Genomic DNA, 18,395 nt, shown 5'->3' on the forward strand with positions numbered 1-18,395 from the left:
TCTTATAATATCCGAACTCGGATTCCCAAAGGCCTCGAACTTTGGATATTTATACAAAGGTCTAAAACTTAAGACGGCTTAAGTTGTGCGATTCATCTTTTTCTTTTTATGATAATTCATCAAAAAAATTTGGGCTCATATGTTTTTCTTTTTCTTTTTAAGTATGGGGGAACTTGTCTAATTGGACGGTGTAAAGTTAAAAGATAATTGTTGGAACAAATTAGTGATGTTCATTGTTTCTGTGCTCGAGGATTTTGAACCAAGTGGGACGTGGCCAACCTTTGACTCTGTGGACCCCCTTAAATGTGGGGTCCGAATTCTGATAAAATTCTCATCCACGTTCAACTTCTGATTTTACCACTCACCCTTATAATTTGCAAGCATAATGAAGATAAATTGTAAACAAGATAAGCATTAACTTTCTAACAAAATAGAAAGTTTAGGGTACGTTACAGGTCTAATTTTGACAGCAATCTATGATCAAATTTACTGTTGGGTTTGACTAATTTTGGGATTGTTTATAAAGTATTAGCCATTAAATAGTACTAGTACAAAATAATCGAATTTCAAGTTTCGCCCATGGTTTTAAAAATCATGAAACACCAATGATTTTAATCGGTGAAGGCTTTACCTCAAGGTTGGTTACTTTTCATGAGGGAAGACAGCCATGCAACTGGGGGAAAAAAAAGTGTGCAATAAAACCAAATGCTTTTCAAACGAGCAAAGATTAAGGCAAACAGTAGTGTCATTAACGTTATTAGAAGTGAAAACTCCAAGCAGCTCTGCCAAGGAATTAAAGAACCTTGCAAAGCTGGGGTCTTCTTTTCAAGCACATATTAGTACGGTCATCACATCCTAATAAATAGAATATTACACCACCACCAAAACACACAAATATTTTTTAACCTATTCTATGTATCACCCCTTTCAATTTACACTATCCTTTCGGTGGCATTACCAACCACTCTGAAAATTCTAGCATCAGGAAAATAAAAACATAAAACATAAAAATTAGAAAATCAGTCGGATAATATTAAAGTCTTTTTTTCTGCTTTCTTATAGGGACGCCAATTATGTGGACATGTAATATTCGCCTGCTTATCGTTAGCGGTAATTTTGGGCTAGAAATATTGCCAAAACTACATAATTAAGCAACAGAGCACACTTCCGAACCTCGGGTTTTAGCTGGCGGCGACCATATCGGTCCTCGGACTCGTGTCGAGGAGTTGATGAAGCTTTGCTCCCGAGTTCGAGCTCTTCTCGTAAACGTCCTTCTCTTCCTCGGCCACCGAGCCTGAATTGTTGACTCTGGAGAGGAGGTTCTCGGTGCTCATAGGCTTCTCTATGCCCTTCAGCATCATCTTTTCGGTGCGTCCCAGTCCCAGCTGAGCGCTCTTCAGCTTTTCCTGAGCAGTAAATAACGTATTGGTGAGACTAACATCACAGAGCTCGAAATAATTAAGAACACAAACCCTTGGTCCTTAATTATATTCAGAAATACGGTTCGTTATTAGGGAGGTGAACCAATCTCTCGGGATTTGTTCTTCCCATCAGCCAAATGACCCTCTAATGACTTGCTTATACGTAAAACATGACTAAACGAACTGCTGTTGATAATTCCATCTAATATAAGATTCTAACACGGTACTCTGGTAAAATACAATAGGGAGTGATGGCTCGTTAAGGTGAAGAAAATTGGACGTACCATTAACTTGGCATTCTCTTGCCTCAGCTTCTCTGAGTTTTCAGTTAAACGAGTCAAGTCAGATTTGAGTGCCACGTTCTCCGTGGTCAGGGAATCGACCTTGCGTCCAAGTTCTTCAGTCTCGGCCTGAAAAAAAAAACCATTGTATAAAGCTCCGTGCAAAGAGATAGAAATCGCTAACTATAACGATGATGTCCAAGTCTTACCTGCTTCCTCAACCTTGACCTCCGAGCAGACTCTCGGTTGGACTGTTTCCTTCTCTCTCGCTTCAGTTCCCGGTCATTCTGAAAATGCGATTCAAATCAGATTTTTTACATTTAAACAAGCCTTGAAGACAACAGAAGTAAGCTATTTATGAACGATTGAGGTGGGTTTGGGCGACATTACATGTACCCAGGAATCAGGAGGCATAACCGAGCTCAAGTTAGAAGGGTTCCTCAATTCCAATGCCGTGCTCATGCCAAGCCCAGCAGGAGATATATCTGTGCTTTTAGCAGAAATATGATTCTCGGTCTTCTCATCTCCGACTGTAGGATAGCATTATCAAAATATTGGGTTAGCCTCAGAGATTAACTCGGTGTCCATTCCCAGTGTCTGTAATATTGGGTTAGGGTATTGAAAGAGAGCGTAGTGTAGTTGCTTGCACTACACTATATAGAAGAAGAACATACCATTGGTCGGTGTTCCTTCTCGACTTCTTTTTCTTCTGCTTTGATTAGCCTGCAAGAAAGATATAATTTTCTGTAAAGTGAAAAACTTGATTCATAACAATATGACCAGTGAAGTTAACAGATGTCGTCACATTACCCCAGAAGAATTTCCATCACTTCCGTCACTTGAACCTTCCGTCTCCAAACTGCAGTGAGAAATATTATAGTACCAAAATTAGCAGTTTACAGACCAAGTTTCTCAGTAAAAAGTATCTTACATAGAAATATTCAAAAGACAAAAAACAGATGACAAAACAAACCTCAGTGACATTCTTGGTTCAGACGCACCCTCGGTGTTACCGTTGCCGATCGAAATAGCAAGTGCATCGAAACCTTTCGACTTTTTTACAATCTCCTTGTCGGTGCCAGATGATTTTGTCTGTGTTTCAATACCCATGGGAGTGACAACCTGAATCAAGAAAATAAAAACATTAAATGACGAGCATGTCAAACCTATAGCTAACCAAGTAGGGGAAAAAAACTTACAGCAGGTGATGATGGAACTCCTTGGCCATGTGACCCCTGAACCAAATAAAAGAAAGATAAAAAAAAAATGGAAGAAAGGCCTTTTAGTATGCTATGGAGAGCTTAAGAAAAAAAAGGATGTCCAGCTAAACTTGACATGAGTAATCAAATTAGATCTACATCTAGAAAGGAAGAAAAAAACACATAATAATCAATTAGAATGTGTGAGCTATATCAGAAACAAAGAGACTAAACACTTACAAGTGGAACTCCAGGATGAGCATAAGGTGGATATATTGCAGCATAAGGTGGTCCATAAGGCGGCATCATTGCCTGCAACATCAATCGCATAAGTCAGCTCATTATCCGAATTCGATTATTACTCTTTCCTCAAGAAAACCGAACTTAAACGCTACGAAATTCAAACAGGCAAAATTCAGTTGCTTTGACCGCTGGTATATACCTGTGGTGGACCCCACATATAAGGATGAGGAGCATGGCCCGGAGGCACCGCGGAGTTGTAATACGCGGGAAGTGCAACCCTAGGACCATAATACGCCTGCATAATAATAACTAATTAAACCTTAATGGTTTAATAGGAAACAAGTATGTGAAATAAGTTCAATGATTATTTGCTCAATGTAAAAATGGAAGATCATTGGTTGTACCTGCATGGCCGCCCAATCAGGATAGACGTGCATGTTTGGCTGATTAGTATCCTGTCAATACAAAAATAAATAAATATTAAAACCAAAGGCATAATGAGGCTGAATCTACATTTAAGTATGAGGAAACTCAAAGCATTATTATGCATATCGGGGATTTATGTACCGGCGTTTCTGGTGGGGATGATTTTTCAGGTTTAGCCGACTTTCCCTCTTCTTCGATTCCCATCACGATGAATGACAAGAGCTTTCGAAATGGGATTTCAATGAGAAATTGGCGATTCCCAGAAAGTTGAATAACCCTGTACCAAACAAAACGTGTTGGATTGTGATGGTCAAGGAAAAAGAACCACAATACGGCAATGGAACAAAAACTAACTAAATGCCTATCAAAAGATGCTCAAACGTTATTATTTGTATTTTTTGAACATGTTGCTATGTGTGTAGTCGATGAAAACTTACTGCAAAAGTTACACCATATTTCTAGTCTTACTTGGCTGATAAACTCTCTCCCCCTTTTTTATTTATTAATTATTAACTGTTATTTTTGCTCAGAATATAACAAAACTCGTCAAAACGCCTGAGTAGTTTGTGAAGCGCATCATAATACTCCATGAAGATTAGTTTGTGATTGTGATATACCACCGAGCTTAGCTTAAATATAAACAGCACAAAGACTCTTTATTTTTATTTTTCTACGTCGTTCGAAAAAATAAATAAATAAATCAATAGTAGATAAATATGCATACATTATAAACACGTGATTCATAATATATATATATATATATATATATAAAATAAAATAAAATAAAATAAAAAAAAAAAAACAGATTCATAGTTATTGTTTCCTTTTTTAAAACAGTAAATTAAGGAAAAATAAAAAAAATAAAATAAAAGTCTTGCTCTGTGAAAACTTCGGGGTCAATGGAGTCTTTTCCTAGTCTCTCTTCATAAGAAGACCGTAGCTATGTTTATCTCAGCGGATAATCAGGACGCTAAGTGACAAATACACCCCTAAATGAAACTTTGTGGGATTGATTTGCTTGATTAGCTTTCTTTTTGGTATAATCTAATCAAAGTTAAAAGGCAAAAAAAAAATATACAAAATTTATCCACTGTGGTTAATTCTTACGCGCTTAAAGTTCAATCCCATGAGTAGATTTTGTTAAAAATTAATTAATCCAGTAATTGATTGATTAGTAACATGTTAATTGAAACTTCTCACAAACGAAAAGGCAGTGTAAATCAACGAGGACGATAAAACCAGTCGAATCAGCTACTGAAACCGAAATTGAAAGTAAAAAAAAAAAAAAAAAAAAAAAAAAGATAAACTAATAAATCCACCGACTCGAAAGATCTATCACACTCAAACAGCTAGAGAACAAAAACATAAAACGTTATTACGTAAAAATTCGAGTTTCCTTCATATTATAATTTAATTTTCTCTGCATTTTCTCAGCAGACAAACAGCACCGGAACTAAAACTGAATTAAACCTAATATTGACGCTACAATTCTCTCACTTTCTCTCCAAAGAAAAAAAAAACCGAACCAGATCAAAAAAATATTCTAAAGAAATGTCTTAAATTTAAAAAAAAAAATAGAATAAATAAAACGCACCTCGAACTCCAAAAAAAAACTCGAATTGTCCTCTGAAAATGGCTCTCTGGAGAAAGTTCAGAAAGCCAATACCGTTAAATCCTAAACCTCACAGAATCTGCATTCCCACTTTTACTCAATTGTTTCTCTCTCTAGAAAAAATATATAAGAATAAATGAGTCTTTCGCGGAAGAAAAAAAAGAGAGAGAGAGAAGGAAAGAGAGAAAGAGAGAAAGAAAGAAGAGCGCCAAGGCGAGTTCCACGTCACCAGACACGTGTCTGTAATGGGAGAGATTATTATATGGTACGGCGTATATACCAGAGCTGTGGTGGTGGGTTGTTGTTGTTGAGCTGGCCCATCGATATTCGCGCTCCCAGTTTTTTTAATATATATTCTGAAGACATCTGGAACGTACACGTGTTGCACGATGGATCGATCTACGCGTCCTGGGGTCCAACCTATTCCACCCGTCATGTGGCTGACGTGGTCCTCGTCATTAGATTAATTAATATTTTTTTTATTAACTGGAATGAAATTGTCCTTTGGAATCCACGTCTGGCCACTCACACACACGAACCATCAACGAGCGACCGAAGTGCCACGCTTTTAACTACAGTTTTTGATATTTTCGTTTCCCAACTTTCTTGGCATATCTTCTCCAAAGGTTACCCTTTTTTAAAACTATACTAATAAAGCGTTTTGTAGATATTTTACTTGTCATTTATTTGCTTACTAGTTTTATAACGATGCGCGAGTTAGCAATTTTTTATTTTTTTTTTAAGTAAAAAAAAAAATAAGTAAAATAGAGTAAGTTAAAGACCTTTAATTATATTAAATTAAATCTAGCAAAATCGTTTTCAATGATGTTTAAAAAATAACAAAATTAAAGAAAAAAAAATATAGAGAAATAGAAAGTAAAAAAAGTTTCTTATATTTATATTAATATAAAATCTATGTATAGTTTTTCAAATAATATATATATATATATATATATATAAACATATACATAAGGTATGTTATTAATATAGTATAATATAATATTAGTAATTATAATTATAATATACATAAAATAAATTATACAAAATATATTGATGAGAGAGGGAGGAAAAAAAACTGTACAAAATATGTTGATAAGGGAGGAAAAAAAAATTTAAAGGATAAGGGCTGAAAAAAAAAATCAAAAGCCAAGGGTTGGAAAAAAAAATTAAAGGACGAGTTGAAAAAAAAAAAAAAAAAAAAAAAACCCGCCACGTATCGCTCCTGGCGGCGCCACGATGCAAGTTGAATGAGAGGTGCTCCTTATTAACTATGTTATAGATTATCATCATAAACAATTAAAAAGATTTTGATAATAAATAAACAAGTAGCAATTTTAGCTAAAGGCTATACAAGCTAAGCCACAGTGTGATTGGTCATTTGTATTTCAGTCACCATTTTAATTTCATTTCACTTGCCCGTCAACCTTCTCTGAATTATTACACGATTTTTTCAGATTTAAAAACATATGATTAATTTATAGTTAATTATGATTATGAATTTGTTCCCTATTTTGTACCGATACCTATTACTTCATATATCTAGATTGTTTTTTCAAATTTTTATTTCAGCGGTATAACAGAAGTTAAACGAACGATGATTATTTTGTTCTTCCCTTGTTTTTACGTATTTTAGCTAAAGGCTATACAAGCTAACTAAGCCACGTGTGATTGGTCATTTGTATTTCAGTCACCATTTTAATTTCATTTCACTTGCCCGTCAACCTTCTCTGAATTATTACACGATTTTTTCATATTTAAAAAAACATATGATTAATTTATAGTTAATTATAATTATGAATTTGTTTCTTATTTTGTACGGATACCTGTTACTTCATATATCTAGATTGTTTTTTCAAATTTTTATTTCAGCGGTATAACAGAAGATAAACGAATGATGTTTTTTTTTGTTCTTCCCTTGTTTTTACGTATTTGTAGAAATCTCACTAGTTGGTATCGTTTTTGAAGTGGACATAATGCCGGCTTCATCTTTTTCATCGATTGAATCTAGTAAGTGTGATCGTGCGTTTATGATTCATATTCGTCTCAGAATTAATCTTCACCGTTGTTTCAGTTTTTTAAATGCATATGGTCGTAATAATTTTGAATGAACGAGCATCAATTTATAAGATTGATCATTCTATCAAAGTCAATGGTAACAGTGGAAATTTATCTAAATTTTGAAGCGATCATGGGTTTCAATGTCATATCTTCAAGCTCTTTTGATCCATTCGTTCATAGCTACAAATTTTCTTTAATACTAATGTTTTTTAGAGTCCGGGATATGATCGGTGGAGAAAGAGATTTACATATACAAAATCCAACTCTTCTGTAAAAGAGTAAATGTTTGCTCACCGGATAGTTGAATCTAAATTTGTTAGATCGCATACACTTTCGTAATATGATTACCAAAATAAGGTGTTTAGGAATTTAATGGAACTCGTGAATGATAAGTGGGTAACAGTAATATACACATTTTCGCCATGAGGGTACTTTGAAGATTGATGAATGCACATTTGTGCCATGAGGGTACCTTGAAGATCGATGAAAGCGTGATGGCTATATCAATAGACACTCCAATACAAAGAGTAGATGATATACTAATAACGAGAAGAGTTGAGTGCAGGTTTATAGTGGAATAACCACATGATTTGATAAAAATAAAAGATTCAGTATAATTCTTGTTTATCTCAACTTTAGTTATGTATATTCGGTGAGCTTTTACCAAAAAAATTCAACGGTGCTCATCTTAAAAACGGCTAGACATTGGATTCGAGAATTTTATAAAAACTAAGACTTGAGTTACTACTGAGCCGAGAAGTGCGGATCATAGAAAAACATGGACGCCACCAAATATGGGTTGTTATAAGTGAATATACATGCTTCTCTCCGTATAGATGATTGTAGATTTGTGGTTCGAGTTTGTAAGGTGTCGTTTGAGCCTTTTCTAATCCATCAACAAATTATTAGGAGCCATTTAACATCGAGTGTATGACTATTCGGAGTGCCTACACTTCACAAATACCAAGGCTTATGGTTGAAGTCCAAAATATATATTTCTTGATATCTTTAGCAACTCCATTGGGGAGTGTTCTTGGAGTGCTCATGTCTATGTGGAGTTTAGGTGGAAAGCATGTCAAGTTGGTTTTGCATTGGAAATAATTAGGGCCCAAAAAAAATGACAACGGTGTTATGTAGAGCACCAATGCTCACCTTATTAATTTAATAAAAAATAATAAATAAAAATAAAATACAACACAATCCATTAAGTAAACACAATAAAGTGATAAAATGAGTCCCACTTTGAGCAATTATGAATCTTATTCACACCGGAGTGTTTATTTTATAATTTGCTTAAAAATTATGTGAATGAGAAAAAATAAAAAATAAAAATAATATTTTGAGTGACATATCTAAATTTGGCATTTCTATTCATTGGAGTTGCAATTAGCCGTTCATGTCCTCATATTTTTCGCAAGAGTACAATGTCTTTAAATTTCAAAGGAACGTTTATTTGTCCATTCTTCTATTAAATTTGAAATTGTATTGTGAAAGTTAATTTTTGTCGTAATATATATAATAATAATAAATAGTAAAAATATGAACACTTATAACTTCTTGGTCAAATTCATTTTTCAATAAAGATTCAAATTCTTCGAACTCAATGTTTTTTACATATATTTTTTTATGATATTTGTTGGACCGAAAATTCACCTCGAAACAGTTTCGATAATTCGTAATAAAAAGGGTAGATTTAAATTTATAAATGGGCTTCAAATTTTCATTACAAGATAGATTTTCCTGCGTAATATTATTGAAATAAATAAAAGCTGATTATAGAATAAAAGAATGACTCGGGTCCTTTTTATTAAATATAAAATAAGGACTTTTCAATCAAAAAATAATTATGAAGAACATATGATAAGTAAATAGAGAGCTTAAAGAAAATGGAAGGTGGAGTTTTCTCCTCTCCCTTCAGGTATTCAAATGGAGATCTCTATTCATAGACCTCATGATAAGTTGGTGAGCTTCGTTGGTTTTGGGGGCACATCGTTGTTGAATAGGTCTCCTCCTCTCAACTCGTAACATGTATGTGGCATGATCCGAAATTGACGAAGCGATTGAGAGTAGTGATTGACTAGTTCTCGATCTCCGAGATTCTAGGAGCTCTTTGAAACAGTCCACTGACGAGTTAAGCTGAGAAGAGCTCACGAGTTGAGACGAAGAGCTAAGTTGACGAGCTGAGACGGAGAGCTAAGTTGACGAGTTGAGACGGAGAGCTAAGCTGACTAGCTCAGACGGAGATTTAAACTGACGGGTTGAGCCAGAGGACTAAGCTGACGAGCTGAGCCAAAGAACTAAACTGAAAAATGGTGTAACCCACTATGTGTTGTGGGCTGAGACTCGAGATCAATTTATGGGCTTTGACCAAGCTGATCAATTTGGCGCAAACAAATTCAAATTAATGGAGGACGAAGTCCAACATCAATAATATTTTATGTTTATGTATTAGAAAATGATATAATATGTATATGACATATGAGTTTGTCATGTTTCAATTTAGATCTCTATACATACCCTTTTAAAAGAAAGATTTATGTATGTAAAAAATTAGAATACAATATTTTACAAACATGAGTATAACAATAGCGTTTTAAACAAGATTTTCATGGTCACACTAACATTCTACACTGGACCAAGGTTCGACTTCTCGGGGGAGCCAACCAGGAACCGGATAGGAACCAGCGAATCGGAGAGGACCGGGAGGGTAGGGACAAGAGCCGTATTCGTTCCTAGAAACCGATAAGAATCCGGTCGAATCGGACCCGATTTTTTTGGACCGGATTCCGTTCTATAAAAGCCTAATTTGGTCTCATTTTTTGGAAAACTAGATTCCTTATCCCCATTTTGACGAAACCCTAGGCTAACGTATTTCGTTTCTCTGTTATGAGATCTGCTCAGTTTCCGGTCAAATTTCTCGATTTCTTTCACAGACGTCGTGTTTCTCGTCGGATTTCGCTAATCCCAAGCACAATTTGTCAACTTTTCGATGTACACACGAGGTGAGTCACTCGGATTTTTCGAATTTGGGGGTTTTTCATTTCTTTTCTTAATTTTGTGTTTTAATACATGAATATGATGATGAATTAATGATTATGATGATGATTATATTTGATGATTTATGATTATGATGGTGAATATGTTAATTTGAGATGACGATGATGATGATGATGATGATGAATTGATGATTGTGATGATGAATATGTTGATGATTGATGATTTGAATGATGAATATGTTGATTTGAGATGAAGATGATGATTAATTGTTGATTATGATGATGAATATGTTGATGATTATGATGATGAATTGATGATTATGATGCTGAATATGTTGATGAATTGATGATTATGATGCTGAATATGCTGATTTAAAATGAATATGGTGATGAATATATGATTTAAAAATAAATATGATGATGAATTGATGATTATGATCATGAAGTATGGCATCCGACCCGGCACGGAAGTATTGCGAGCCTGTCGAAGGACGGCCGAATGCAAGCAGATGCAAATTTTGCGAATACATCATATGCGGTGGTGGAATCACTTGGCGAACATGGACAAGACAAAAAGTGTGAAGATGTACGACAAGTTTCTTCTTTTATTACATGAGGAAATGCGATAGTTACTCTACGTACAGTCTAAAAAGAAGAAGCAATGTGAGAGTTTGGGTGAGTCGATGCGAGTCGACATCTGAAAAAGTCTAGGGGACTCTGACGAAGAAATAGACGAAGGTCCCGGTGGATCTTCGGGGTCCTCTGATCAAATAAGATCACACCCTGGGGTCAAGAGTTTGGCCAAAGCCGTCGACTGATTCTTCATTCACGAGTGACGAGACACTCAAGACACTCTATCTATAATTAATTACTAATTAGTGTGTTTTATATTTTATCGTACGTGTTGTAAGACCGAAAACTTTGAACTTTATGGTAATTTATGTTGAATTTTATCTCAGTTTGAACTTTGAACTTTATCTTGGTTTGATTTTAAAGTATGAACTATGAAAAGTATGTTTAGTTTTGCAAAATATAAAAAGTATGTTTAGTTTTGCAAAATATAAAAAAGTATGTTTAGTTTTGCAAAATATTTGTGTGAATACTACTCGGTTTCCTACATTTTTTTACCAGTTTCCTCTACGGTAAGTAATTTACTGTCGATACTGATTTCATTTTTTTTTCTTAATACCTTTCGATTTCCCCTCCGGTAAATGATTCACCCCTACAATTGAAGTCTCGACACGATAACGGTAACGGTAAGACGAGTCTTGCACTAGACATTAAATGAAGTAACTACCATCTTATGAGGTATAAACAAATAAAAATAAAATCTACGAAACGAGTTAGTGAAAAATAAAAGGGCATAAATGCAAACTAAAAATAAACGTAAAATGAACACGTAGTCTTTAAGGGCCTACAGACTCGCCGCAGATGTCGGTGTGCGTGGGTCGGGCTGACGTGTCCCACGTCGACGGAATCAGAGTGAAGTGGGACCCACCTAGGACACAGAGGTTGCGTAGCCAGCTCAGTAATCACGTCACTGGAAAAGACTTTCTAGAAAATACCCGAATTTCTTTTTAATTATTATTATTGAAAATGGTAAGAAAATGTTTTGGCTGTCGTGTCAGCAACAAACTCCACGTGGGAGGTCTCCGCGTGCTATCCCATAATTGGTCTAACTACTCGGCTGATCTGGGCAACAAACTTCCGTTTTTATGATGTATTTTATTGATTTTCTTGAAACGACTTGATTCCAATATCAGTGTTTTGAAATCAACCGTACGATTCGCAATTGTTGATACGGGAACGACAGGTGTTACTTGGCCATCTTATCTTACAGCCGTTATTCTCATAACAATATACATATATATTTATTATGATAAAATATATATATATATATATATATTATAATATATGTGTGATATTTCCATTTCTTCAATTCTTCTTTTTTTTTTTGCTCGAAAATTCTTCTATTATTCTCTCTTTCCTTGTTTGGAGATTGTAGTAGTTTACTATAATAGAATTTATTGTATCATTTAAATATGACGTACCTGATTACAAGAACAAAATGAATTTCGTAACTATTTTATAAATATTATACATTATATTATTCACATAACTAAAACGAGGTGCAATTTTACTGTCTTTTATACAGTAATTTTTTGTCCAACCAAAAACTTCTACGTTAACAGTGGGACCGTTTAATTTTGTTTGCTATTCGTTGAAGTTTTTACGTGGATCCTACTAACAAACTGTATAACTAAAAATAAATGAAAGAGAGAAAGAAAACACTTCTCGAGAAAACATGAAAAAAAAAGGTTGAAACGTTAATTTCAGAGGATGTGCTTATCTTATTGGACTCTGATTTTTTTTTGTTTTTTTTTTTCTACTCCGTTTTATTTGTTAGTTTTTGTTTTACCATTTTTTTTTAACCTCAAAGCAAATATATATAAGGGTTATTAAGTTATATAGCCACACGGATATAGTGGATTGAGATATAGCCCACCTTTGGTTAATTTCTTGTAAATAGCCAAGTAAACTTATTAACAAATTAATAAAAGCCTTATTTAACACAACCAAACATATATTTTAGGTAGTTAATTGGCTGCCACGTATGCAAGTTGGCTATTTACAAATTATTTACCAAAGGTTGACTAATTTACAATTCCTATAGTTTAGGTGGCTTACGTAGCCAATTTTTTGTATATATAATGCTTTAGAAAAAAGAGGAAAAAAGGCACCCCTGTATATAATGCTTTAAAAAGGATAAGAGTTTTATTTTATGAAAGTATCATGAGGTTCCATCTCAAAACCAATTGGTAATGAGAGGAGTAACCCATGACCTTTATAAGCTCTTGTTAGTTCTCATTCACTTTCGATATGGGATTCCTAACATATTTGATAATTTGGTTCTTCATTATTATTAAAAAAAATTAAAACGTAATTAATAAATATCAAGAGTATCTCTCGTGTTTAATCGAAATGCGAGATTTATCCATTTTATTTCTAAAAATATCAGACATATCCCTTCAGTTTAATATAAATGACATATACCTCCCCTAAAAAATGTTATATTACAAATATCACTCTTTTCGTTTATTTTTTACAAACAAAAATAATTTGAACTCCCCAAAATACCCTTAATAAAATAAATATTATTTACTATTTTATTAAAAAAATTCAAAATCTCTCTTTATATATAAAAAAATAATCCTTAACTTTTTATAAATAAATTTTTTAATTTAATTTTTGTATATAGAATAGAAAATAAAAAATTATTTCATTAAGGGTATTTTGGGGAGTTCAAATTGTTTTTTTTTTAAATAAACGAAAAGGGTAATATTTATAATATAACATTTTTTAGGGGATGTATATGTCATATATATTAAACTGAAATGATATGTCTGATATTTCTATAAATAAATGGGATAAATCTCGCATTTCGATTAAATACGAAAGATACTCTTAATATTTTCCCTTTATGTAAAGATATGAACGTGTTTTACCAATGTCAAATAACATCTCACAAAAAAATGAGTACAAACAATAGCGACTCTCTCTCTCTCTCTCTCTCTCTCTCTCTCTCTCTCTCTCTCTCTCTCTCTCTCTCTCGGTAGATAATGTTACAAGAAAAACAAAAAGTAATTAACATATGTCTTTCACTATATTTATAAGGACACTGTAGTTTAATAACCAACCAAAATATTCATGTTTTGGAAATATCCAACGTTTACAAATTTTTTAAAAAAATAGTCAAACAGCTTACGTGACATAAGTGATAACTAATAAAAATGACTTTTATGATCTTAACTTTTTAAATTCGTCACTTTCTCTATCCTGATTTTAAATTCGTCACCTTCTCTCTCCTAATTTCTTTCCTACATTTTTTCCATAAAAATTTCAAAAATTCATATCTATCTTATACGAACTCGAAATTGAGTGATTCCAAATGCTACGGATTCGTGGCGCCAATATCTTCAAAAATAGATCCATTGTATTTGACGAAAAATCATGTTTAATGCGACGTAAATATGATGGAAATAACTGAATGTTTTTGAAATCATCAAAAAAATAAATGGAAACGTAAATATGATGCATTAAACATAATTTTTCATCAAACACAATGGGTCTATTTTTGAAGATCTCGACGTCACGAATTTGTAGGATCTGAAATCACTCAATTTCGAGTTCTTATGAGAAAGATACGAATTTTTGAAGTTTTGATGCAAAAAAAATTATTTGAAAAAAATAGGAGAGATAACTTGACGAATTTGTTAATAAATAATGACAAATAAGACCTTAATTATTGTCATATAAGTCATTTGCCTATATCCCTAAAAATTGTTAAATATATGTTAGATCCAAAATCACATGTTTAAAGTGATCTAATTAGTTGCAAATCTCCTAAAATAAATAAGAAAAATTTATGTAGACCAGCAAACACAATAGACATATTTTGGACAAAAAAGGGTCAACACACTACACATATATTTCAAACTGATTCAATATAAGTTTCAAAAAGAAATCTTTTGTTATATTTATATGTTATACAATTACACATATAGCTGTGTAGTAACCTTTGAATAGTTACCTTTTTCTATTTATATGTTATATAATTAGTTATCAAATTACTAGGTTTTACATTAATTTTTTTATATATAAAATTGGTCTAATTTTAATTACAAAAACTACGAATAATTTTTATTTTATTTTATTAGATAAATAGAGAAAATATAAATAACCCATTGTTATTAATATATAGCAAATAATTTAGGAGTGTATCATGAGTTTTAAACAAACAAAAGTGAAGGATGATAAGATTATACTTCATACATAAAACCAAAGGGGTTTGAATACATTTTTAATCAATATTATATGTACTTTATATGTTACTTGAATACAAAACTAAAATATTTTATCAATTATATATTAGTTTAGACAGGGTAAAAAACTTATAACTCATTACAAAACTTTTGACATTCAACCACTTATTTTTATGTATATCTAATTAAACAAATACAAATTATAATTTACATATAAAATATAATAAAAATGATAATAGTATGTATGTATAATATATGAAAAATACTCATATATTCATGCACCTATACATTTTTATATGTATAAACTTAAATATAATATATATACAAATATTTTTTATTTACCATACATCTCATTATTATTAAAATTTTAAAAATATGAGAATTTATATTTAACTAACTCGCAGCAACGCGCGGGTTATAAAACTCGTAAATGCTACTACAAGGAACAGCTCCACCAATGGTGGATGATTTCATTGTTAAGGGTTTATTTGGTAGTAAAGATATATATATATATATATATATATATATATATAAAATAAGTATGATAGAAAAAAAAGGGATGAATTATAAATTTTGAAAAATGAAAAAGAGGATAATTCAACAAACTCCGATACTTCTGCGATAGGAGAGAACCGACGAACTGCATATCGATGCAAAGTGATTCCATCATGGGGATAGAGAAACTCCCGCTTATCGAGCTGCTAAACCCCACTTCCATTACTCAAATTTGCCGAAAAGCTAAAGGGCAACGATACTACTTGTCATCACAAAGCCAAGTTCCACGACAAATGCCGCGTTGTCGAGGAGGGTTGAAACACTGAAAAGATAAAAAAACGAATACGGCAACAATGGGGGAACTTTAAGAGAGGACGGGGATAAACGGAAAGTGCAATCTCTTAACGACTCCCCTTATGTCGAGAAGCACACCTGTGGGCAAGATCATTTGATGTCTTTAACGCCCAAAGGGAAAGGCGGCGACACCGATGACTAAAACCTTATATTTGGAAACGAGGAGGGAACAATGATTTTTAGAGAGAAAAGTCATTAACTCAACTATATTTACCAATTAATATCAATTAATGGAGAAATTAGTAAGAATTAATAAAATAAAAAATAAAAGATTAGTTTAACAATAAATGTAAAAACGAGGGGAGAAAATGATATGCTTGAAAACACAAAGTATAGATATATAATTTTAATATAAGCGAGGGAAAATATATGATATGTTTGTAATAATCATCCGAGGTTAACAAAAGTTAATTGAAAATCGATTAAACTAATAATAAAACCGAAACGGAATCAAAGTTTGATTCAACATAATTTAATAATCATAAGTGAGGGGAAATATATGATATACGCCTTTTCACAACCTCTATATGAATGTTTGTAATAATCCTGAGAGGTTAACAAAAGTTAACTGAAAATCGGTTAAACTGATAATCAAACCGAAACGGAACAAAAATTAGATTCAACATCATTTAATAAAAAAAATTCGATTCGACTAAATGGATTCGTTTTATGAAACTGTATAAATTATTGGTTTTGGATATCCGAAATTTCAGTTTCAATTATTTAATCATTTTTTATTTTTTTTATAAACATGATAACTAGTATGAAAATGAATAACTGATTTGAACCGGATAACCAATTATGAAATCGGATAACCGATTTTACCCTGATAACAAGTTTTGAAATTAGATAGTCAATTTTTTTTGTTCTAAACTGGTATAACATCGTAGGAAAGTAAATATGTTCGAATTAGGTAACCAATTTTATTGGATAATCAATTTTTGAATTAGATAATCGATTTTCAAGCTGCATATTGATTTTTTAAAATTTGGTTAACTATAATTTCAAATAATCGAATTTTTATTTTAGATTAAATCGTTTAGGCTAATTGTTTTGATCCAAAAATTTATAAACCGAAAATTCAATCGCAATTTTAAAAAGGGGCCAAAGTAAACCAACCAAACCAAACAAAACCAATTTTTATTAGAGAGAGAGGTTGGACCGTCATGTTAATATGCGACATGTGATCGGCGAAGTCTGACGTGGTCTTCTATCTTTCCTTTAAAATGTGGGGTCCACTCAGAGGCATCGTGTACCAACATGATGACGTGTCTTGCAGGCACATGCCTAACTATGCAAAACTTGTGGGTCCCGATAGACGTGGACTCTAAGCGATTTTCTGAGATCGGATCTGATTTCCACCACTTTTTGTTTGGCCTTCTTCCCAAAAACCCCATACATTCCCATCTTGAAATTACTATTAAAGCCCCTATAGCTATGTCCACTCCGTCTGGTTTGAAAAGGTAGCTAATGCGTTCACACTTGCCTTTTGCTAATGTCTTGTGCATATTAATAAATCAAATTAATTAGCACAAAGTTGCTTTTTAAACTTTTTTTTATAATTTTTTTATTTTTTTTATTTTTTATGTTGTCGATTCTTGGATTATAAAAATAAAATAAAAATAAAGTCGAAAAACATTAGGTTGGTTGGCCCAGGTCCACAAACTTCTAGCCCAAAACTAATTGGGCACTTGGATACTAAGCCGAGCTGATTTGATGTTCTCATCTTGCTCTACAAATATAAAATATTTTCAAAATAACTACCTCATCTGACTGAATGCTCTCTCTGATTATTTATCATAAATATTGCCTTTATCATGGTCCAATTTTTTTTTTGGCAGAAATTTGACATGCATATATCATTCGACCCCTTATAAACTACCATATATGAAGCCATAATATTTCTTAACCGGCCTCCTTGAAACCTTTTTTTTTTTTTTTTTTTTTTTTTAAAGCTTAGCCTGAAGATTAACACAGGCGAGAAAAGAGCGCCAATTTATCAATGAAAGCATCTACCTCCAATTTTTTTTTTTTTTTTTTTTTTTTTTTTTTTTTCACAAGACTGAAGAATCCCAACATTACAATAGATGTCCTGAATTGCCCAACCAAGCATAAATAATACTAGAAAAATGCTTAAACGAGTTAAGGGCCGGCCCAACATGAATTGTGGCCCTACGCAAATAAAAAATTATGTTTTCTATTAAGGCTTTTTTATATATATATATATATATATATATATATATATATATATATATAATGGTGACAAGTAGTCACAACTTTGATATTTTAGACAAAAATAAATCAAATTATGTTTTTTGATACTTTTACTAATAAGTGTAAACATGAAAGTATACAATTATCATAAACTTTAGATTTATAAGTCTACGAATAATAACAATTATAGATATATAGGTCTATACTTACTACTAGAATGATCCAAAAACATAGTTTGACTTATTTTGACCCAAAGTATCAAATTTGCTATTA

The 18,395-nt window shown here is 32.4% G+C and overlaps 1 protein-coding gene across 1 annotated transcript; it reads right to left on the bottom strand.

The window, feature by feature from the left end:
• Positions 1–696: 696 nt before the first annotated feature.
• Positions 697–5,370, bottom strand: LOC149400400 (common plant regulatory factor 1-like). The gene is made up of 13 exons (XM_089611113.1): positions 5,165–5,370; positions 3,712–3,847; positions 3,549–3,599; positions 3,344–3,439; positions 3,142–3,213; positions 2,902–2,937; positions 2,676–2,824; positions 2,513–2,561; positions 2,377–2,425; positions 2,093–2,232; positions 1,912–1,989; positions 1,706–1,831; positions 697–1,406 (listed from the first exon to the last, which is right to left on the bottom strand). Exons 2-13 carry the CDS (start codon positions 3,772–3,774, stop codon positions 1,182–1,184), a joined length of 1,134 nt encoding a protein of 377 aa, XP_089467239.1. The 5' UTR covers positions 3,775–3,847; positions 5,165–5,370; the 3' UTR covers positions 697–1,181.
• Between the last annotated feature and the right edge of the window lie 13,025 nt (positions 5,371–18,395).

Source organism: Urtica dioica, chromosome 4 (assembly GCF_054948205.1).
Source record: "Urtica dioica subsp. dioica isolate 48M chromosome 4, U.dioica_male_clone48M_v1_H2, whole genome shotgun sequence".
In the NCBI taxonomy this organism is placed as follows: Eukaryota; Viridiplantae; Streptophyta; class Magnoliopsida; order Rosales; family Urticaceae; genus Urtica; species Urtica dioica.